Source organism: Jaculus jaculus, chromosome 2 (genome assembly GCF_020740685.1).
Source record: "Jaculus jaculus isolate mJacJac1 chromosome 2, mJacJac1.mat.Y.cur, whole genome shotgun sequence".
Lineage (NCBI taxonomy): Eukaryota > Metazoa > Chordata > Mammalia > Rodentia > Dipodidae > Jaculus > Jaculus jaculus.
In genome coordinates, this window is record NC_059103.1 from 208,608,099 (window position 1) to 208,632,358 (window position 24,260).

The window sequence follows — 24,260 nt, forward strand, 5'->3', positions numbered from 1 at the left end:
GGCATCTGGCTTTATATAGGTGTTGGAGAATTTAACCCAGGCTGTCCAACTTTGCAAATAAGTGGCTTTAATCACTGAGCCATCTCTCCAGCCCTGTGCCATTTTGGATAAGAGACTTGAGCATCTGCAGACTTATATCTCTATTCAGACTCTTGGAACCAACTAACCAGGCATACTGACAGCAAACCATGGACATGAACACAAAACATTTATTATACTGTGGCAAAGCACTTAACATGAGCTCTGTCTTCCACAAATTAGATCTCTAGAATTTATTCATGTTGTGTAATAGAAACTCTAAACTTATCAATTAACAAATCATTTTTTTTGTCTTTTTGTTTTTTCAAAGTAGGGTCTCGCCGTAGCCTAGGCTGACCTGTAATTCACTATGTACTCTCAGGGTGGTCTCAAACTCACGGCAGTCCTTCTCCCTCTGCCTCACAAGTGCTGGGATTAAGGGCATGCGCCACCGCAACTGGCTTTAACAAGTCATTTTTGTCTCTTCCTACTCCCTAGGATCTGCTATGCCCCTCTCTGATTGTGTGTTGGAAAATTTTAGATAGCTTATGTAAGTGGAATATGAAGTGTTGGTGTTTTGAGAGATGTTTAGTTTAATGTTGCTCTTTGTAAATTTTATTTCCCTTTGAGACTTAATAATCCACTGTATGCAGACCCCACAATGTCCTCATCCAGTCCTCTGTTGGTGGGCTTTTCGGTTCCACTTCTTGGCTGTTGTGAATGGAGCTGTAATGAATGTGAGTGTTCATCCCCCTTTAAGACACTGGTTTCAAGTATTTTGGATTAGTGCCCTAATGTGAAATTGCTTGGTGATATCATCATCCTACTTTTAGTTTTTTGAGAAACCTTGCTGTTTTCTATAGAAGCTCTAGCATTTTTAATTCTCACCATCCATGTATAAGGCTTTCAATTTTTTTTTCACATTCATACCAATAGCTGTTACCTTTTGGCTTTTTGGTAACAGCTATTGCAAAGGGAATGAGATAGTATCCAATGTGATTTTGTCTTGTCTTTCTTTGATGAATAGTGATATTAAGTGTCCTTTTATATACTTATTGGTTAATTGTCTCTTTTCTTTTGCTGTTACTGAGCATTGAACTTGGGGCCCTGTGCATGCCAGAGAAGGACTCTGTTTTCTAGGCAAGAGTCTGAAAGGGAAAGAAAATTTATAAAGTGCAGCATTAAGCTAAATGAGTCAGAGGACCAATGCTTTATGATTTGTCTTATATGAGCTATTTAAATTGTCCAACATATGATCAGAGTGTGGCATGATGACTTCTACAGAGTGGGGAGAGAGGAAGATGAGGAGTTGTTAGTTATAAGCTTAAAGCTCCCATTATGCAACATGTGGGTTTTGGGAAATCAAACTGCGGCTGCAAGCTTTGTAAGCAAGTGCCTTTAACCACTGAGCCATCTCCCCAGACCTCTTTCCTTTTCTTCACTAACCTATATCCTTTCTGCTCCTAGAAATATGCCTTCCATATTTGAATATGTCAGCAAGAAGATGGTCAAAAATATTGGAGGCAAAGATCTGAGACCTGTCAAATGCCTTTTGGATGCCACCAAGTTTCGCCAGTTGAATGTATTACGGAAGAACTCTCAATCACGGTTTTGGGAACAGCCTGATGATAACCCAGTTGGCTTCTCACTCATGGACATCCTGGAGCCAAGTTCTTCAGCCCCAGGTATTACCTGCCAGGGGCAAAGGAGTCAAGGCGTGAAGAAAGAAGTAGTGCCAGGTCCTGAGACAGGCGCGTCTCATGCTCCATCTTGCCTAGAGGCAAGTGAGGAAGTTAAAGGAGTGATTTTGAGAATCTACTAATTATCCAGACCTAGCCATTCATTTGTTAATATACTAAAAGAACCTTTTGAGATGGAGATAGTATCCCCACTTAACCAAAGAGTAACTGAAGTTAATAAAACAATTTGCTCAAAGTCACATAGCTTGGAACTGGATCCTAATCCAGGTCAGTCTGTCTATAAATGAAATGTCAAATATGTTTTGCTCTTGGGGCTAGCTTCTGTACCTGAAAATATGTTCCCAGAGGTCACCTAGGTGCTGTGATGCCAACATTTCTTAGGGTTAAGGCGATGCTTGCATGAGCCACAGCACTTGCCCTTGTGACGAAGACATTTAAACGAAGCTGAAGGTTGGGGCAACACTGGCTTCATTTATCCCATTTTCCCCACCAGCAGTAGCACAGTGAATTCTTGACCAAACCTCTGAGCCCTTTCTCTTTTCACAGAAGCTGTTGTGCTAGGGACCTACCTTTTCAGTGACACCAAGGCCCAGAAACAGGAGATTGGTGGGGACATCAGCGCTGGAGTGGAAGGGAGTGTGTCAGGAAACTTTGCTCAGTTCCATGGACCCACCCTGGAGATTCAGGCTGTTAGCATCCCAGATCCTAAACTGGAGACCCTTCAAAACAGGTGAGGCCACTGCAGGTGAAAGAGGGGGCCGTTGTGCTCTTCCTGTAACCAATGAAAGCAGCTAGCAAGTTTTGTTGCTGGAGTTGATGAAGACGATGACACCCCAGATTTTTCCTTGTCAAATGAGTAGTGTTTATCTAATATCACCATCATTGTTTTTAAAAATATTTTTTTGTTTTATTTTTATTCATTTGAAAGTGACAGACAGAGAAAGAGGCAGATAGAGAGAGAGAGAGAGAGAATGGGCGCGCCAGGGCTTCCAGCCTCTGCAAACGAACTCCAGACGCGTGCGCCCCCTTGTGCATCTGGCTAACGTGGGACCTGGGGAACCGAGCCTCGAACCGGGATCCTTAGGCTTCACAGGCAAGCGCTTAACCGCTAAGCCATCTCTCCAGCCCAAACCATCATTGTTATACTTATCAAATGCTGGAGATGGAAGAAGACAGACAAAATATCCTTATATTTAGTGTAGACAGGCTGAGAAGGTGATGAAGAAACAAGCAATAACATAATAGTAATTAAAATGTGACAAAGAAAATAATAACCTCTTAGTGAATGTCTTGATGTCTTGGAATCTATTAATTTTTGAGGTGTAATGGAGAAATTTAATTGTATCAACTTTAGGTCTATAACATGATAATTTGGTTTAGGGTATATGCTGTATTTATTATGTATATATTGTAAAGCTAATATCATGGCGACCCTCCTACCTCTGCCTCCCAACTGCTGGGATTAAAGGTGTGTGCCACCACTCCCAGTGAGTTAGATCTTTTTATAGATTTCACATATAAATGAAATCACACAATCATAATGTTTCTTTAATCCCAGGACTCTGGAGGCAGAGGTAGGAGGAATCACTGTGAGTTCAAGGCCACTCTGAGAATACATAGTTAATTCCAGGTCAGCTTGGGCTAGAGGGTGACCCTATCTCTAAACAAACAAACAAAAAAAAAAGGTGACTGCTACAGTGCTCTTTTAAAGTCTTAGGAAGCTTACTGTTGTTCATAATGGCCGTGGTGGTTTGATTCCAGTATCCCTTAAACATGTGTGTTCTGAATGCTTGGTCCCCAGCTGATTGCAATTTTGGCTGGGAATCTTTCTGGAGGAGGTGTGTTTTGGGTGCGGGCTTGTGGGTGTTGTAGCTAGCTCCCCTTGCCAGTGTTCCCCACACTCATCTGCTGCGGTTGTCCACTGATATTAGCCAGGAGGTGATATCCAGCCTCTGTTCATGTTTTCCCCGGCCAGTATAGAGATTCCCCTCAAGTCTGCAAGCCAAAACCCTTTCCTCCCACAAGCTGCTTTTGGCCAGGTGCTTTGTGAAAGCAATGAAAAGTAACTGCGACGATGGTTATACCAACATAGAGGTACCATGAGTACCCTATCACTCCTTTTAACTCATGTCCTTGCCAGCAGCTGGTACTTCAAAAAATACATGTGGAAGGTCATTTGACAACTTGTCCATTTAGCAGAACAACAGAGGTGGGCATTTTTACTTTTGTTACTGTTCTTTTAGTGTCAATTTAATATTTTAAAATTTTTATTTATTTATGAGAGAGAAAGAGGAGGGGGGGAGAGAGAGAGAGAAAGATAGAGGGAGAGAGAGAGGGAGAGAATAGGGGCTCTGGGGCCTTTAGCCACTGCAAATGAACTCCAGACAGAGGTGCCCACTTGTGCACCTGGCTTATGTGGGTCCTGGGGAACTGAACCTGATTCCTTTGGATTTGCAGGGCAAGCACCTTAACTTCTAAGCCATCTTTTTAGCCCACCTTTTGTTTTTCTTTCTTTCTTTTTAAATTTTTATTAACATTTTCCATGATTATAAAATATATCCCAGGGTATTTCCCTCCCTCCCCAAAGCCCACCTTTTTTTTTTAAACAAAACATTTTTCCTTCATTTCCTTTTAGACTAGTTTTTTTTTTTTATGAGAGAGAGAGAGAGAGAGAGACAGAGAGAGAGAGAGAGAGAGAGAGAGAGAGAGAGACAAAGGAGAGACAGAGAGAGAGAGAGAGAGAGAGAGGATTAATGCATCAGGGTCTTTGGGCAGTACAGTTGAACTCCAGACATGTGTGTCCTTGTGCATGCTTTTATCACTGTGCTTCTGACTTATGTGGGACCTGGAGATTTGGACATGAGTCCTTAGGCTTTGCAGGCACGCACCCTAACTGCTAAGCCATTGCTCCAGCGCTAGGCTAGGTTTTAGTGTTTCAAGTATCATATACAAATATTTAATCCATTTTAACTTTTGTTTTAATGTGGTATAAAAAAGCAGTCCATTTTTTTGAGAGTCTGATTTTTCCTCCTTGTGTCTTTTTTGGTGCCTTTGTTAAATATTACTTGACCCCACTTAGGTGTATGATGGGCTCTGTTCCATTAAGCTATGTGTCTGACTATATACCAAAAGGATAACTTCTTGATTAGTGTAATTTGGAAGCAGGAAGTATTATACCTCAGTTTTTGTTATCCTGTATCAAGATTGTTTTTTTCTTCAGGGTCTTTTGTATCCACATGAATTTTATGGCTGTTTTATTGTAAAATGTGAGGAATACCATTGGAATGCTGATAAGGATTGCATTGAATCTATACATTGCTTTAAATTTTAATAGTGTTAGTGATTCTTATCCATCAACATAGGGCATTTTGTGTTCATTGTTTTCTTCTTCAGTTTCTTTAATCAGTTTTTTACAATCTTTCAGATACTGATTAAATTTACTTTCAAGTATTTTATTGGTTTTGACGTTATGATAAATGAACTTGTTTAATTTTAAGATACTCATTGCTAATATGTAGAAACACAACTAATTTTGCATTTTAATTTTGTATTCTAGAATTTTGCTGATTTTTTAATTTATAGGAGATATATATATATATATATATATATATATATATATATATATATATATTTAAAAACACGTTTGGTTTCAGCTCTTTATTTATTTGAGAGCGACAGACACAGAGAGAAAGGCAGATAGAGGGAGAGAGAGAGAATGGGCGCGCCAAGGCTTCCAGCCTCTGCAAACGAACTCCAGACGCGTGCGCCCCCTTGTGCATCTGGCTAACGTGGGACCTTGGGAACCGAGCCTCGAACCGGGGTCCTTAGGCTTCACAGGCAAGCGCTTAACCGCTAAGCCATCTCTCCAGCCATGGTATTTCAAACAAACATGGTATTTCCCTTCTCTCCCCCACTTTCCCCTTTATAACTCTGCTCTCCGTCATATCCCCTCCCACTCTCTGTTAGTCTCTCTCTCTCTCTCTTTCTTTCTTTCTTTCTTTTTCTTTTCTTTTTTTTTTTTGGGTGTTTTGAGGTAGGGTCTCACTGTAGCCCAGGCTGACCTGGAATTCACCTTGGAGTCTCAGGGTGACCTCAAACTCATGGCAATCCTCCTACCTCTGCCTCTCAAGTGCTGGGATTAAAGGCATGCACCACCATGCCCAGCCATTAGTCTCTCTTTTAATTTGATATCTTCATCTTTTTCTCCTACTATGAGGGTCTTGTGTAGGTATTGCTAGGCACTGTGAGGTCATGGATCTCGAGGCCAATTTCTGTCTGGACAATTGCATTGTAAGCAGTCCTACCCTTCCTTTGGCTTTTACATTCTTTCTGCCACCTCATCCTCAGTAGACATTTTTAATGGAATCTTTAGGGTTTTCAATGTGTAAAATCATAGCACCTGAAAACAGTGTCAATTTTACTTCTTCCTCTTCTATTTGGATGCCTTTTGTTTATTTATGTTTCTTGGCAAATGTGTTTGTCTGGGGCTTCCAGTCCTGAGTTGAGCAGGAGTGGTAAGAGTGTGTGTTTCCAGTCCTGCTCTGACACGAGACTGATATTAGCCGTGGCTTTTATTATGGTCAAAGATAGCCTTTAATAGGTCAAGATTCATTTGTTGTATATCAAATTTATTGAGATTTATTATATTTAGGATGTTGCATTTTGTCAAATTTTGTTGTATCTCCTCAGATAACCATAGTTTGGGTTCTTCATTATGTCAATGTGATATAATCATGTTTATTTGCATTTGTTGAACCACTCTTATATCCCCCGGGGTAATCCCACTTTACCATGACATATGGTCCTGTTAATGTGCTGTTATATTGGGTTGCTAGCATTTTATTGAGCAGTTTTTCATTGTAGTTTCCTTTTCTGGCTTGTGTAGCAGGATCATGCTAATCTCATACTGAGTTTGAGTTGCTCCCTCCTCTTCAGTTCTTGGGGCATATTTGAGCAGGATTGGTGTCATCTTCAAATACTTGCTAGAATTCACCATTGAAGCTCTCTGGACTTTGTCCTTTCTTATTAACTTTTTGGTTATTGCTTTAATCTGTTTAGTTAAAAAAGTATTTAGTTAATTTATTTGTGAAAGAAAGAGAGAGAATGAATATGGACATGCTAGGGCCTTCAGCCACTACAAATGAACTCTAGATGCATGTGCCACCTTGTAGCTTACATGGGTCCTGGTGAATTGAACCTGGGGCCTTTAGCTTTGAAGGCAAACCCCTTCACCACAAAGGCATCTCTCCAGCCCTAATCTCTTTACTTTTTAAAGTCATGCTCATATTTTTCTTCGTGATTTGGTCTTCATGGTTGTATGAGTCTAGAAAATTAGCTGTTTCTATTATATTATCTACCTTGTGATTACGTAAAACAGTCTCTTAAGGTCCTTTTAATAGGTATTATGGCTCATGCCTGTAATTCCAGCACTCAGTAATCTGAAGGGGGAGGTCATCATGAGTGCAAGGCCAGCAACTTGCGCTATTGAGGGAGATCCTGTCTTAAATAACAAACCGAAAAGTGACCTCTCCCTAAAACCCCACATCCTAAGTCCTTTTATTCTGTGACACCATTTGTAATATCTCTTGTTCAATGATGATTCTGAGTTTCTTTTATCTAAATTTGTCTAAGAATTTCTCAATTTTATCTTTATTTTTAATCTTCTGACTGGATATGTTTTAAATGAACTTTCTTTGGGTTCAGTGATTCTTCTGAGTTTTCTACATAAACTTTCATGAATTTTTCATCCACTACACATATTTAAATTTTTTTTTTTAAAATTTAATTCTTTACAAGAGAGAATGGGCACTCCAGGGCCATTGGCCACTGTAAATGAACTGCAGACACATGAACCACCATGTGTATCTGGCTTATGTGGATTCTGAGGAATCAGAGCTGTGTCCTTAGATTTCTCAAGCAAGTGCATTAACCACTAAGACATCTCTCCAGCCCTCACTATAAATTTCATTTGTATGATTTTTTTTAATGGCTTCCATTTTTCTATTAAGTTTAAGTTTGTTCATGTAGTTTTTTTTTTTTTTTACTTTTTAATATTTTTTTAAATGAGTGAGTGAGAGAGAAAGAGAGAGAATTGGCATGCCAGGACCTCTGGCTACTACAGTTGAACTCCAGATGCGTGTGCCGCCTTGTGTGCGTGTGCAATGTTGTACACTTGTGTCATCTTATGCATCGGGCTTATGTGGGATCTGGAGAGTTGAATGTGGGTACTTAGACTTCACAGGCAAGTGCCTAACTGCTAAGCCATAAACTCCAGACCTAATTTTTTATTTTAATACTTGTATTTATTTATTTGCAAACAGAGAGATAAATAGAAGAGAGACAGAAAGAGTGGGTGCACCAGGGCTTCCATCCACTGCAAACAAACTCCAGATACATGTGCCATTTTGTGCATGTGGCTTTATGTGGGTATTGGGGAATCAAACCCAAGTTGTTAGGTTTTGCAGGAAAGTGCTTTTTACCACTGAGCCATCTCTCCAGCCCTGCTAATTGTTTTTTGAAACTGGGTCTTGGCACATGTATCAGTTAATCTATCATAACTAGAACAAAATACACAGCCAGAAACAGGTTATGGAAGGAAAAGATTTGTTTTAGTTCGGTTTCTCAGGGAAGCTTCTCTCCAGCAAGGAAAACATAGCAGGAGCAGACAAGTGGCATCACATCCTCACACCAGCAGCAAATAGAGAGTGCAAAAGTTCAAAGCCAGACTGGACGGTAATATCCCAAGACCCTCTGCCGAGGACACACCCACCCCAGCAAGACTGCAGCTCACGAAGGCTCCACACACGACTCTATGTGGGGCATTTTACATTCAAACCAGCACACCTGCAGCTCTGGCTGGGCGACCCCCACTGGCCTAGAGCTCGTGCTCAGAACTTCAAGCTCAGCCTCTCCAGTACTAGGACTGGAGGTATGAGCCACTGTGCCTTGCTTGTCTTCTTCATTTTATATGGTGCTCCATCCATGCCTTCTCTAGCTCATGCAGCCTCATTCACGGCACTGTTTTGAATTCCTTGTCAGTCAGTTTGTAGATCTCCATTGTTGTTTTTATTTATTTATTTTTTCGAGGGAGGGTCTCACTCTAGCCCCAGGCTGGCCTGGAATTCACTATGAAGTCTCAGGGTGGCCTCGAACTCATAGTGATCCTCCTACCTCTGTCTCCTCAGTGCTGGGATTAAAGGTGTGCACCACCATGCTTGGCTTCTTTTTTCTCTATTTCTATTTATTTATTGACAGAGAGAGAGAGAGTGGGCATGCCAGGGCCTCCAGCCACTGGAAACCAACTCCAAATGCATGTGCCACCTTGTATATCTGGCTTATGTGGGTCTTGGGAAATTCAACCTGGGTCTTTTGGCTTTTCAGGCAAGCACCTTAGCTGCTAAGTCATCCCTCTAGTCCTAGGCCTCCATTTCTTTAGAGTTAATTATTGGAGCTTTGTTCATTTCCTTTGGTGGCATTGTGCATGATATGTTGATATTTCATGATCCTTGTAACTTTGTATTTCATTTGGGATTGTGACCATCTCTTCCATTCTGTGTAGTCTGGCTTTGGTAGGGTAGACCTTCACCATTCAGTTCTATCTGGGGTTCTTTGTAGTCGGGCTCATAAGCAGGCAAGCTCACTATCTGTTCTTAAATTTAATTTAATTTGTATTTATTTATTTGAGATAGAAAGAGAGAAAGAGAGAGGGAGGGAGAGAGAGAGGGAGAGAATGGGCACACCAGGGTATCCAACCACTTCAAATAAACTCAATACACATGTGCCACCTTGTACATCTGGTTTACATGGGTCATGGAGAATTGACTCTGGGTCCCCCAGCTTTTCAGGCAAGAGCCTTAACTGCTAAGTCATGTCTCCAGCCCTGAGCTCTGTAATAGATGGAACTGTGACCTATGATCTATGATTGAGTGGAACTACTGGTTGTGTGCAGAGGTTAGGTAGGGTTCCTGAACTCCAGGGCCATGCTAGGTTACTGAACTGGTGAAGTCAGAGACTATGCTGCAGTGTTAGCTGGAGGGTTCAGTTTCCAATGACCGAGGGGGCCAGAGGCATTGCATCCCTTCTAGGTCCTGAGGAGAAGGGCGACCCAGAGTATTCTGAGCCTGCATCACTTTCCCACTGAGATCCTTCTGTTCTCATTTATATCCTAAGGAAACTGCTGCATCCAGAGCCATCATTTTTGACAGAATGCCGGATGCGAGGGGACAACCTGTATGTGGTGACGGAAGCCATTGAACTGACCAAGGATACTGTGCTGCAAGAAGGCAGCAGGGTGGAGACTTTGGGAAAACTGTCCAGCCCCTGGAGTACCTATGTCAAGGTATGAGGTCAGGATGTGAAGAAAACAGCCACTTCCTCTATTCCCACAGGCCAGCGGGACCTGCTTCTAGTGCACAGACGAGGAAAGGTCTTTGTTCTCCCCACCTGCATGTGGCATATCCTGGCTGTGTTCTAACACCCTCATTGATAGTGCTTTAATGCAAGTATTGATAGACTCAGAAGCAGACTTAGTTATCTGGTTGATATTTTGATTTGGTTAAGGACAGTCACTTCAGAGCTCTATGAATATGAAGGTTTTGTATTATACCTATGAGAGATACATGAATATTAGGGTTTTGTGTTATACCTATGAGAGATATATGAGTGAGAGGGGTTTGAGTTATAACCCTGAAAGATGTATGGGTGTGAGGGTTTGAGTTATACCCATGTCCATGCCCATTCTCATGTCTTGGAGAAACAAAGGACCACTGACAACTCCCTCAGCTGTTAAAGTAATTTATGTTCTGTAATCATCTGATAAGAATTTTTCATTAGTTTTGTATTCAGCAAATACAGGAAGTTTGGTAGAATTATTAGGCTCATCCATGACCTACTCCCTCCCCCTTGGCCCCTCCTTGTTGAGGTATATGGGTCGTGCATTGTGGAGTTAGCCCCCAGTTATTGGTAAGATAAATGTCTCTGCATATCATGACCCAACATGTGACTCTGACATTCTTTCTGCCCCCTCTTCCGCAAAATTTCCCTGAGCCATGTTGGGTTCATTTTTGGTCTGCTTCAGTGATGAGGTGTTGGGGGCCTCTGAGGCTCTGGCTCTCTGATCTGGTAGGAGTTTATTTTTCTCTGTGTTGGTCTCCTTTCCCCTTGTTCTGGTATCTGGTTCATCAGGAAAACAGCACCCTTGCTTGTTTTGCCGATTTTCCTTAGTTTCAGCCAGGGTCCTTTTGAGGTATGATGGGGTGGCTCTCTCCTTAGGATCTGCATCTATCTGAAAAAGAGAAGCAGATTCTCCAACAGAGAGTGAGTTAGCACCAGGACAAATGAGATAACACTTACTTTTTTTTTATAGAGAGTTTAATAGGTGTAGGCCATTTTGTAGCCCATGATTGATGGTAGCTTGATATTGGAGAGTGGGCTTATGTTTGGATATGGTTCTGACTTGTTTCCCAGCTCCAACTATGGGTCTTGTACCACTGAGGGGATCAGTTAGCCAAATCAAGAGCAGTTGGTTCCCCACCATGGCTGTGTGCCACTATTGCACTTGTGTGGGCATCACAACAGGTTATTTGTTGCTAAGTAGGTTCAACCATGAGTTGCTTGGACAGATATTGGTCATTTCCCCCAATTGCCCATGTAGCACCTTCTGGCACTAGACACACTGACTGTCTGGGGACTGACTCTCTCCTGGCTTCCAGCCATGCTGTTTCATATTACGTGTCAGCTGCATATGGAGTCTTCAACAATAGGGTCTTACCACTAACCTTTGGTGGGTCATCAAGTACTCTGACAGAAATCTGTCATTCTTTTAGGAAACCTTGTAGGTCTCTCTGATCAAAAGCTCATTGTGGATGATAGCCCCGTGCTGGTACTGGGAGTTACAGGTCAGTGCCCACTAAGAAAATGAGGAAAAAGATAACTAATTTACAAGAGTTAGAGAGATGAGAGAGAGAGAGAGAGAGAGAGAAAACTGGTAAGAATTTTTGAGACAGAAAGTCTCATGTAGCTCAGAGTAGACCCCAATTTGCTATATGGTTGAGGCTTGCCTTGAACTCTTGATCTTCCTGCCTCAGCCTCCTAAGGGCTGGGATTATTTGCATTGCCAATCATGCTTGTATTTGTCTTTGATAAAAAATGATTTCTTTTTCAAAGTAGGGTCTTGCTCTAGGTCGGATGACATGTAATTATTGTCAGGGTGGCCTTGAATTCCCAGTGACCCTCCCACCTCCGCCTCCCAAGTGCTGGGATTACAGACATGCGCCACCACGCCTGGCTGATAAATGTTTAAAGCAGTGAGATTTACATACCTCTAAGCACAGGTGATTTACATAATCCACTCACTATAATCAAGTGTTTTAAAAATTAATATAAACATCTTTTTTTAAATTAAAAATTATTTATTTATTTATTTGAGAGTGACAGACACAGAGAGAAAGACAGATAGAGGGAGAGAGAGAGAGAATGGGCGTGCCAGCGCTTCCAGCCTCTGCAAACGAACTCCAGATGCATGCGCCCCCTTGTGCACCTGGCTAACGTGGGACCTGGGGAACTGAGCCTTGAACTGGGGTTCTTAGGCTTCACAGGCAAGCACTTAACCGCTAAGCCATCTCTCCAGCCCAATATAAACATCTTTTTATCAAGTATTCACTCAGACCACATATGGACCAGGGAGTATGAAATTTGTATCTTATCATGTGCTTTTTTTGGAGGCACTATGTCAATCTGTAGCAGAGGCTGGCTTCCAATTCATGAAGCTCCTGCTTTAGCCTCCTGAGCGCTGGGGTTAGAGTTGTGTGCCACCATGCCTGGCTTTCACGTACCGTTATAATACCACTAAATTTTATGCATGATTCGACAAGACTAAGAACTAAAGAAAGCATCTGAAGCCGGGTGTGGTGGCGCATGCTTTTAATCCCAGCACTTTGGAGGCAGAGGTAGGAGGATTGCCATGAGTTTGAGGCCACCCTGAGACTCCATACTGAATTCCAGGTCAGCCTGGGCCAGAGTGAGACCCTACCTTGAAAAACAACAACAACAACAAAAACCAAAACAAATAAAGAAAGCATCTGAGATGTATGTTAACTTTCCCGGTGTTTTAGTCCTGGGGGAGGCCAAGGCTGTATGTACCTAGGTCATCTGGTCCCAAGTCCACTGGGTCAACATAGACAATATCACAGTGTGCATTGAATTATCAGATACATTACCTCAAGGAGAAAATTGGGGCTGGGAAAATTGTTCAGCACTTAAGAGTGCTTTCTGTGCAAACGTGAGGGCCTTAGTTTGATCCCCAGCACCCATGTAAACAACTGGGCACAGGTACCCGCTCCAGTGCTGTGGTGGGGCAGAGACAACAGAATCACTAGATCTCAATGGTCAGCAAATCTGACCAGAAACATCAGCTCTGGGTTTAATGGCAGACAACGTGGGAGAGGGACAGAGGACAGCCAGTGTTCTACTCTGGCCTCCACATACATCACATGAGGCACACAGATCTCACACGCGTGTGTGTACACTCTGAGTATACACAGTAGTGCACACACAAACCACACCAATATTTCATGCATATGTAACAAAAGAAAAAAATCATACAAACTTGTAAAAAGGGCAAGTCATAGTCCAAGGAATTCTATGTCCATTGAAAATATCAATAAATGTGGGGACTGGAGGGATGGCTTAGCGGCTAAGGAGTTTGCCTGCAAAGCCAAAGGACCCAGTTTTGATTCCCCAGGACCCACATTAGCCAGATGCACAAGGGGCACACGCATCTGGAGTTTGTCTACAGTGGCTGGAGGCCCTGGCGTACCCATTCTGTATCTCTGTCTCAAATAAATAAATAATAATTAAAAAAGAAAATATCAATAAACGTGAATGAAAATACAGATGCCATTGACATAGAAGGTCTTAGAGCATGTGCCCCCACCTCCCCGGGTGAGAAGGAGGAGGGGCACTGAAGAAACGCAGGGCGTCACGGGCTGACAGAGGCAAGGTCTGCTGTGAGAAGGAGCAGTGGCCCCGACAGTAAACAAAGAACTTGAACTTACACAGACATTGGGATGTGACTACCTCAGGAGGATGGGTGGAGAAGTGAGGGGTGAGGAATGTGTAGGAGAATGAAATCTTCAACACAGGAAGGAAGAAAGTAAGTTAATACTTAGCTTGGAAAAATCAGACCATTTCAGTAGGCCCAGCACTGTGGCTCCATGGAGGACCACTGGCCTGATTTGTGATGCCCTAGCACCTCCCCTTACAAAGAAAACAAACACCTCCTTCACCAGTTGCAGCACAGCAATTGAGATGCGCAGATAAATACAAGGAGAGAAAAACGAACTAACTGGAAATGAGGGCCAGTAGGAGGCAGAATGGGAGAATACTGGTGTTTTAATCACAAGCATTCTAGAGCTACCTGACTTTAAAGTTATGGGAATATATTGGTTTGATTAAAAGCAGACATGATATTTTAAAGAGAAATCTATTTCAGTTTATTGGCCTAACAGATCCTAAATATTTGACCATTATGTTTTTTAAAAAAATTTCATTAATTTATTTGTTTGGGGGAGAGAGAGAGAGAGAGAGAGAGAGGGAGAGAGAGAGAGAGAGAGAGAGAGAGAGGGAGAGAGAGAGGCATATATAGAGAGAATGGGGGCACCAGGGCCTCCACCTGCTGCAAACAAATTCCAGATGCATGTGTCACCTTGTGCATCTGGCTTGTGTGGGTCCTGGAGAATTGAACATTGGTTCTTTGGCTTTGCAGTTAAGGACAACTGCTGAGCCATCTCTCCAGCCTGACCATTATATTTTTAATAGTAATTCTAATAGTAATATTAACTGCTGGGAGCCAGCCCCAGCTGGGGTGAGGTCCTTGAAGGAAATGTGGAGTTTGTGGGGGAAGAATGAGAGACACCAGGTTGCTCTTTCCAGGTGATTCAGGTGTCTTCCTGAATCTGCCTTCCTAAAAACCTTGTGTTTTATTTATACTGTTACAGAACAAAAGCAGGCTTATTTTCCAGGAAATAAGAAAACACTCAATTCTCAGCAATAAACAATAACAACAACAAAAACCAAACATCAGCCGAGTGCTAGACAGACTGTTTCACATCGATAGGGTATTCTCTAACATTCCTTGTAGCCAAGCTTAGCAAAGTACTTATTAATCTGTTTGGTTAAAGAGGTCTAGTGTTCTCTGGCTAACAAACACCCAGTAGGGCCTGATGGAGCAAGCCTTTCCAAGAAGGGCAATGAGCTATAGTGTGCCCACTTTCCATTCTTATTTACCACATGACCTAAGTTTTCATCACAAATTCCTGCATAGGGTAGAGGTGGGTCAGTAGGATTAGGAAACCTAAATGCATTTGCCTTAGCTCCTCGAGGTGGCCTGAAGCAGACAGTTTCAGGTTCGCTGAGATGAACTTCCAGACCAGGCACAGTTATGGAGGAAGAGATATTTATTGAAGCCTACAGATCCAGGGGAAGTTCCATAATGGCAGAAGAAGCTGGCCTGCCTTTACAGGACCAAACACACAGAGAGAAGCAGTCTAAAAGCCAAAAGCCACACAGCACAGCACACTTAAGGAACTCTAGCTAGGCACACTTTGCATATCTTTAGATTGAAATCTCAAACCCACCACCACACCTTAAGATCCACCCAGTGACACCACCTCCAGCCAGGTGGCTGCAGATACAAAGTACAAACTAATAAAACAGTGAATATATTGGGGGCCATCTGTTCAAACTACCTTAAGAATTCCCGGTGTTGTAATGGGAGGATCAAGTAATTCTTTTCTTCCATGACTTTGCAAGGAACTCCTTATTAGTCATATTCTTATATTTATCTAGGGAGCATAAGTCTATAAAAATGGTTTTAGTTTCATTTTTTTCCAGCCCTCTTATTTCTCCACAGCAGGGAGCAGTTTGAGTTTCCTTTTCTTGAAAGCTTAAAAAGGACAGGAGTGCTATTGCTAATAAGAAAACCAAACACAGGGATCTGAAGGGTTTCAGCTCCATCATGAAGTTCCAGCCATGCGGAAACCTCCTCCTAGCTGGGACCATGTCGGATGGCAGGAGCGACTTTGCCTCCACCAATTAACCAGTTTTTGAATACTTATATATGCCAGACATATGAGAACTTCATATATTAATCCTAAAAGGTAGCTACAATTTTACTCCCACTTCACAGATTTAAAAACTGAGGCATAAGGTTGTTAATAAATTTGCTGAAAGGTCATAAAGGAGATATAGGCATATTTTGAATCAACTTCTCTGAACTTTAGAGCCCTTACTGAGGCCTACTTAATGCCAACCGTCTGTAGAAGTTTAGTGAAATTAATCGCAAGCAGGATTTTTATCGACAGTTTTTATATGCGTACATAAGGTATTCTGAACATTATCCCTTTCCACTACTTTCTCTTCCCCATCTCTCCTCCACTGAGCCCCTTTCTCTTCCCTGGCAACGAGCCTGGGGTGGAGGACGGTTTATCAGGGCACATGCAACTTTCCAGGGGTCACACCGCTGCAGAGTCTCAGCGGTGCCGACAGCAAGAGCTGCAAACTTCTCGCAAATTTTCTTTCCCTAGGGCAAAGTCTGGGGACAGAGTCTCAAAGCAAGAGAGACAAAGCTCTCTGTCCCTCAGGGCACAGTGCTGGCCTACAGGAAGAAACAGTTGGTCATCAGGAAACAAGGCTCTGGGGAGCAGGAGGGAGCCGGTAAGTGGGGGGGGGGTCTCCAGGCTGTCACCTTCGCGGTTCCCTGTCCAAGACGAGGCCGGGCGGCACTTCTCACTGTCCCCGCTCACCTCCAAGCATGGCCAGCCTGAAGTCCCGCTGGTTGTCCTGTGGCCGTCGTCTCCTGGGTGGAAAGAACTTGGGACGTTCAACTGGTGTCCTTAGGACTGGGAGAGGCCTCGCTGTCATCTCAGCTGCCTCTGGTCACTGCAGGACCTGCCATTCTCAGCAGCTTAGCAGGGGAGCCCCCCCCCCCAGGGGAGCCGCAGACCCCCACTGAAGACCTGTAAGTTAGCACAAATAACAGCACAGTGCAGAGATTCGGCGGAGGCTCTCCCCAAACCACCCTCCCGCGAGCGCAGGCCCTGCGCCAGCCGTGGACCTGCTCGCAGCTCTGCACGCTCCTCGGCCAGGAGCCCCAGCGACAGAGCAGCAGACTCAGCGGGGGTAGCTTCCTTGAGAGGCGAGGCAGCCCCCCACAGCCTCCTCACGTGTCATCCATGTAAATTCTGGCCAAGTCAGTGCAGTGGCTGGCAGTAGAACGAGGCAGGCTGGACTGGCCAGTGTAAGTCAGTGGACTGTGGTTCCCAGACGCTCTACACTCATGCTGGGGGGAAGGTCAGTACGGGGACAGGAAAGATGCCCCAGTGAAAGGTGCTAGGAGATGCCATACTGCTACTGATCATCCTGAGTGACAAAGGGCTTTTTAAAAAATATTTAAAATATTTTAAATATTTAAAAAATATTTATTTCGGCTGGAGAGATGGCTTAGCGGTTAAGCGCTTGCCTGTGAAGCCTAAGGACCCCGGTTCGAGGCTCGGTTCCCCAGGTCCCACGTTAGCCAGATGCACAAGGGGGCGCACGCGTCTGGAGTGTTTGCAGAGGCTGGAAGCCCTGGCGCGCCCATTCTCTCTCTCTCCCTCTATCTGTCTTTCTCTCTGTGTCTGTCACTCTCAAATAAATAAATAAATAAAATTAAAAAACATTATTTATTTATAGAGGTAGATTATATATATGGAGAGAGAGAAAGAGACGGGGAGAGAGAGAAGGGGTGTGCCAAGGCCTCTAAGCACTGCAAATGAACTCACGATGCATGTGCCATCTTCTGCATCTGGCTTGTGTGGTACTGGGGGAATTGAACCTGGGTCTTAACGCTTGGCAGGAAAGGGCACTTTAACTGCTAAGTCATCTCTTCAGCCTGGCAAAGTGCTTTTAATGTAGGGAAGGAAAGCACAGGAGGTTAGGATTTAAAAAATATCATTAAAAAATATCATTAACAGTAAAACAGAAAAGGAAGTGATCTCATGAGACTCTCCACAGTGCATGGGCTGTAGTGTCCAGAGAGAAACAAGTTCGTGGGACTTCACTGCAGGCGATGGTGGAGGTGTGGATGAAAGGGCAGGAAGTGTCCCAGGCCCTTTGCGAAGCAGGCAGGGGGAGACGGGTGACGGGCAGGGCTTTGGAGTGAGGAGCGCCTTAGGCTGAGCTGTGGTCAGGCCGGGTGAGCCGCAGGGCGTGATGACAGGTTGGGGTCAGGCCCGCGTCAGGACACTTTCCTCTGTTCCCTTCACAGGTACACTGTCACTGAAGTTACTAGCACAAATGACTAAATTTTTCTTCACATCATTTTCTTCTTTTTTGGGGTCTATTCTGAGGCCTCAGTTTGTTCTTGAAACTGGACCGCAGTACCGACTGCTTCCCGCACGGGGTCGCCCTTGCGCACACACGGCCCCGAGCGCCCCCTCGTGCTCGGGCCGGGACTTGCAGGCACTATTTCGGGTTTTGCCCCGTGCCCGACTTTCATTCGATGTACGCTTTACAGCGCTTGAAAACCTTTGTCGTTTTCTTCACAGGCTCCTTCCAGGTTCGATGCTTGAACTTTGGTGTCAAGCAGGTTTCAGACCTCAGCACAATTCTATGTAATGGGAACGCTTCCAGAGAGGCAAGGCAGGCGGTTGTTAAGAAAAGACGGACGTAAGGAAGGGCACACAAGAAACCCGTATGATAGGGGAGCAGGAAGGAATTCCTCAGTGTCATGGGACATGATGCCTACCCAAGGTATATATTTAAAATGCAGGTTTCAGGGCACCCGTCAAAGGGTCTGATTCACTGGGCACAGACGTGAGTGACTGCCCATTTTGACAAGAATCTTAGGTGTTTGGCACAAGGATCCCTAAACTCCAGGGTCAGGTTGTAGGAGTAACTCCAGCAGGCATAACTACAGCTCCTCTAACTGGGCTTTGCTTTTTTCTTTTCCTTCCTTCCTTCCTTCCTTCCTTCCTTCCTTCCTTCCTTCCTTCCCTCCCTCCCTTCTCCTTCCTTCCTTCCTTCCTTCCTTCCTTCCTTCCTTCCTTCCTTCCTTCCTTCCTTCCTTCCTTCCTTCCTCCCTCCCTCCCTCCCTCCCTCCCTCCCTTCCTTCCTTCTTTCTTTCTTTTTTGAGGGAGGGTCTTACTCTAGCCCAGGCTGGCCTGGAATTCGCTATGTAGTCTCAGGCTGCTCTTGAATTCATGGCGATCCTCCTACCTCTGCCTCCAGAGTACTGGGATTAAAGGCGTGCGCCGCCACAGGGGACCAACCATGCTTCTTTTCTACTCAGTCATTCTTCTAGTCTCTGCTGATGCCAAGCAGAAAACCTTTCAAGATGTCAGATTCCTGAAGATGGAAAATCTCTCCCTGCTCAGCCCTGGATGGGCTGGTGCCTGCTCTCTAGGAGTACCACCCAAGGACTTCACCATGCGGTCCTCCAGTGTTAGTTTTTCCTTCCCATCACCCCTGGGCTCTGCCCCTGGGCCAGAGGCTGAGCCCTGGCGAGGGGTGGGCACCTGCCGCACTGAGAACCCTGAGACAGGTAAGGCTTTGTTGAGTGACTGTGCGTCTGGGGGTCCATGTCTCTGTGAACGTTCATTGAAGTTGAGTTACAAGATGAGAAACAAGGAGAATGAGGGAGGGGTTAGGAGGGTGCGAGGTGGAAGGAGAGAAGAAGAAGTGAGAGAGGGGAAGAAAGGGAGGGGAGATCGACTCCGTCTTTCCAGAACAGTTTTGGAAATGCCGGTCAGGCCAATGAAGTGTTTGGGAGCCAGGAAAGTAGAAGCCGCTTCTTCATCCAGGCCACTCTGCACTGTAGGCACCTACTTCCCGGCCCTCTTCCAGCTTCCCGAGCTCTGGCCCCTGTGCAAAGAGCTGGGGCAGAGGGAGAAGAGGGTATTGGGAGAACTGGGGGGCAGAGACTAACTCAGCTTTACAGTTTAATGTTTCTTTCTAGGCTGGGAGATAAGTACCATCTCTCCAATTGGTGAGTGTGTGCTTTCTGGAAATGGGGGCAGGGATGCATGTGTGTACTATTTCCTGACCCTGGGACCTATGGATGGGAAGGCTTGTTAGAAGGCCAGCATGGTGGATTGGTTAGAGTGAGAGAAAAAAGAAGAGGCTTAAAGTTAAACAAGAGGGAGGGGAGACTTTCCATTGTATCTCAAAAAACAACTTTGAGAGTCAAGGAAGATAATCACTTGTGACTCTCTTTCTAGGAAGGATAGAGGAGCCCTTGCATCAAGGTGAGTGTTTATTAGGGGAAATCTGGGGCTTCTGATGGGAAGCTTAAGGCTGAGCACTCGAACTAGAGCTTTCTTTGCAACTCAAAACTGAAGTCTACTTTTAACTTCCTTTTTTAGCTAGCCTCTCTCACACAGGCATGCCCCTGGGAACTTCCTGGTGGCGGGCAGAGCTCTACCACTGGAGGTATAGTGGCGAATCACCGGGCTGGCATACTCATGCCTTTGGATCTTCTACTGTGCTGGTCTCTCACGCTTGCAGCTAATCTGGAGGCCAATTGGGAGAAGCAGGGAAGCTGTAACAGGCACCGCTCGGCCAGTTTTTCCTGGACATGATAATGAGAATAGCTCTGTATGCCAGGTGCCTGGTAAATGCAGCTCATATAATCCTCATAATATCATCATTTTTCACACATAGAAATTGATCCCAGAGCACCTAGTTTTCATTTTAAGAGTCCAAACACTAGATTTTACAGTATTTCTGATGTATCCCAGAAATGACCAGTTCTTTTCTCCCACTTAGAATGACTGATTTTCAGAATCTAGATCTCCACTCCCAACATTGTGCCCCTTCCTTTCAGAACACTGGGGTCATCATTTTTCAAATATTTTTACTTATTTACAAGGGAGGGAGGGAGGGAGGGAGAGAGAGAGAGAGAGAGAGAATGAGAGAGAGAGAGAGAGAGAAAGGCACACCAGGGTCTCCAGCCACTGTAAACGAATTCCAGACTCATGCATTACCTTGTGCATCTGGCTTACATGAGTCCTGGGGTATTGAACCTGAGGCCTTTAGCTTTGCAAGCTAGTGCCTTAATCACTAAGCCATCTCTGCAGCTCTGGATTCATCATGATAGTGACATCCCCAGAGCTCAGCCATGTTGTTACTGGAGACACTTTCCATGAGGAAAAGGTGTGGAAGGCTTGGCTCATGCTGATGGAAAGGGCTTATCATCCCAGGGAGGGTCTCGCTGAAGTAATGCTCCCACTCTGCTTGATGCTCGAGGACAGATTTCCAGCTCCTACAGGAGGAGGTTTCCTGCAACACGGCATTACTGGCCCAGCTCTCAAAAGATGTTCAGGCTGTCATCTTCCACAGTATCCTGTCTCTACTTGGGGACAGAGAGGCTCTGTGTGGCCTGACAAACATGGTAAGAATCCTGTAGGTGTGAAGACCAAAACTATTTAGGAGATACAGTTCCCAAGATAGATGAGGGAGGAAGGAGGCCCACGATGGCAGAGGACTGTGAGAGATGACAGGGGTCCTGGCCAGGGATGCAGCCCCCACACCTGAAAGTGGTCAGAGTCACTTAGACCCTCACGCCACGTAGCAGTTACCTTCCTGTGGCTGGAACAAACACCCAACCAGAAGAAGCTTGTGGGAGGGAAGGATTTGTTTCAGGCTTACCTTGTCCAGGGGAAGTTTCACCCTGTAGCACAGAGAGGCCAGCACGAGCCAGCAAGCACCGGCTGACCCAGACCCCACCTGAGAGCTGCTCAGATCTGCCGTCAGTGAAACACCCGCTCCAGCAAGGGTTCACCCTCTGGGGGCTGAGTGGGAAGCTTGATCAAAAATACCCGAAGCTATGGGGGACATTTGCAATCAGACTACCACACCACACCTCCTGCTTATCGCCTACAGACACAGGCAAATTACGTGACAGTCACGGTATTCAGCCAGGCCTAGTTGGTCCAGGTCTGTAATCCAAACTTTTTGGGATACTGAGGTGGGAAGATTACAGATTCAAGACCTTTCTGGGTTACAGACTTCAAAGCCAGCCTGGGCAACTAAGTGACACTGTCACAAAGCAAGTGAATAGGGGCTGGGCAGCACCTCCGTGGGATAGTGCTTGCTCGGCACGTGGAGGGGGCTAGACTCAGTCTTCAGCACCGTGAAACAGGATTGCTATTTGGGCTGTAGAGCTTTCTCAGTGGTTAAAGTCACTAGTTTGTATAAACTGATGACCCGAGTTTGAATCCCCAATGCCCACATCAAACCAGATGCACAAAGTGACTCATGTGTCTGGAATTCGTTTGCAGTGACAGGATGCCCTGCACATCCATGCTCACTTTGTCCCTCAAATAAACATTTTAAAATTATTGCTATTATTTTATTAACAAGAATACCTATCTTCTATAGCTGGAACTAGACAGATTGGGGCAGATGGAAGGCCCAGGTGGTATCATCCTAGATGAGCTGTGTCAGGGCACAAGACCTCCGTGGATTGACCTGAAGAGCCTCATACTTTATCTCCTCCAAGCCCTAATGGGTGAGTGACTGGAGGGAAGAGCGGGGGAGTCCTTCTGCTGGTTCCCACAGCCTGTGAGTCAGTTGGCACCACTGCAAAGCCCTTCAATTTCCATTCTCCTCACATCACCTTCTCTTCAAGGTCAAGGTCAGAACAGCTGTGCATGTGTCATAGCCTGGGTCTACGGAGTGAGCACCCACTGACCATATGACAGCTTCCTTGGAGGAAGCTTATTCCTGCCCCAACTCCCAGAATCCTGTTTTCTGGATCGTGAGACTTAGGGGTACTGGGGGCCATCTCAAGGGCAGGAGGGTTTTCCAGGGCAGGAAGCTTGACTATCATGAAGGAATATTCCTCTGCCTCTTCCCTCCTTATCAGAACTCCTAGTTCATGGTGAGAGAAATAAATCTGAATCAATCTGCTCTCTATCACTCTTTTACCTCACGTCTCCTCCCCCAGTGCTGAGTGACACCCACCTTGATCTGCTGGCCCTGTCCATGGAGAAGGGAATTCTGCTCCATCAGCGAGAGCTGGTGAGAAATCCTCACATCCTAGCAGCTCTGGGGGGAGGGTGATGGAAGAAGGACCAGGGAGAATATGCTTAGAAAGCAGGTTTCCACGGGGAGGAGGGTTGTGATGGGGTGACTGGGTGGGGGGAGGGAGAATCCCTGCCTGCATTCTGTCTCCCTTTGGAGAGCAGGCCAGTTGGGTGTGAACCTATGTAAGGAGCACCTGTGTTCATGGTGACATCTGAAGCAGGTCCCAACAGATCTATACTGGACAGGTAGGAACACAGTTCTGTGAGAAGTGAGAGAATGGTAGTAATCCACACCCTTCTGTTATAGTTATCATTGAAAATTGCTCTTCCCAAACACACACACACACAAACACACACACACACACACACACACACACACACACACACACACGTACATATGTATACAGATGTAGACATCCAAATGCCACTGTTGTGCAAGGCAAGCTTTAGTTGAGGAAACAATGCACGGTGGTTTTCAGCAGTCTGATCATACCGAAACATGTTTCTTGTGTGGTGCCTGACCTGGGACAGAGAGTTTCTCACTCTGGTATCAAAGCCTGGTCTGTCCTGGTGATTGTTCTAGGTAAGGAGCATCCTGCAGCCGAATTTCAAGTATCCCTGGTGCATTCCCCTCACTCTCCAGCCTCAGCTTCTTGCCCCGCTCCAGGCAGAGGGATTGGCCATCATGTATGGCCTGCTGGAGGAGTGTGGGTTGAAGATGGAGCTGAACAACTACAAGCCAAGCTGGGATCTGGAAGCCAAGATGCCCATGTCTGCCCTCTATGGGGCGCTGTCACTGTTGCAGCAGTTGGCGGAAGACTAGACCCTCCCCAGAGGGCAGTCAGCTGAGAGGTGCCGCGTCCTTGGGAGACAGCATTCTATATTTTCAGGAAGGGAATGGTTTAGGGTTCTTGTATCTGTCAAAACTCCTCAGGTGATATATTCAAGATTTAAATAGTTTACTCTATGTAACTCCTGTTTCAAAGTAATTTGAACAGATACTGACTGTAGTCAATGGTGCGTATTTTGAATTGCTGTAGGTGAAATGTACTGATGTCAGTAACTCACTTTGAAAGACATCAAAAGCAAGTTGAATGGACACTAGAGAGACAGATGTGTGACCAAGAAATTGTCGTGAGATGCTAATCACTGGTGAGTGAAGGTGGTATCAAAGCCTGCATCATCTAGAGCTGAGGCACAGGCTGGACTTGGGCCTTCTTGAACAAGCGTGGGGGATGCTGAAGGGTGCTGGGCCCGAATTCAGGGAGACAGTTGTGAAGCGGCCCTATCCAGTGATTGCCAAGATCCCCTGGGTGCTTTTCAGGAAAGCTCGAGCTTGATTCACAGACCTCTGAAAGGCCACGGGACCCTCCTCAGACTGTCCCCTTGCTCCCTTGCGTCTTCAGTGACCTTTGCTTGTTCTTTCAAGATGGCTTTTCATACCTTGGATGGCTGAGCTCAGTTTTCAAAATCTTTCATT

At 45.1% G+C, this 24,260-nt stretch overlaps 1 protein-coding gene across 1 annotated transcript; it reads left to right on the forward strand.

Annotated features, from left to right (window-relative positions):
- The first annotated feature begins 1,489 nt into the window (after nt 1-1,489).
- Nucleotides 1,490-23,603, forward strand: Gsdmc (gasdermin C). Its single transcript, XM_045143563.1, has 10 exons — nt 1,490-1,703; nt 2,265-2,448; nt 9,888-10,056; nt 16,301-16,406; nt 19,045-19,296; nt 19,973-19,999; nt 21,005-21,144; nt 22,134-22,263; nt 22,702-22,775; nt 23,364-23,603. The coding sequence occupies exons 1-10, from the start codon at nt 1,490-1,492 to the stop codon at nt 23,601-23,603; spliced, it is 1,536 nt and encodes a 511-aa protein (XP_044999498.1).
- The last annotated feature ends 657 nt before the right edge of the window (nt 23,604-24,260 follow it).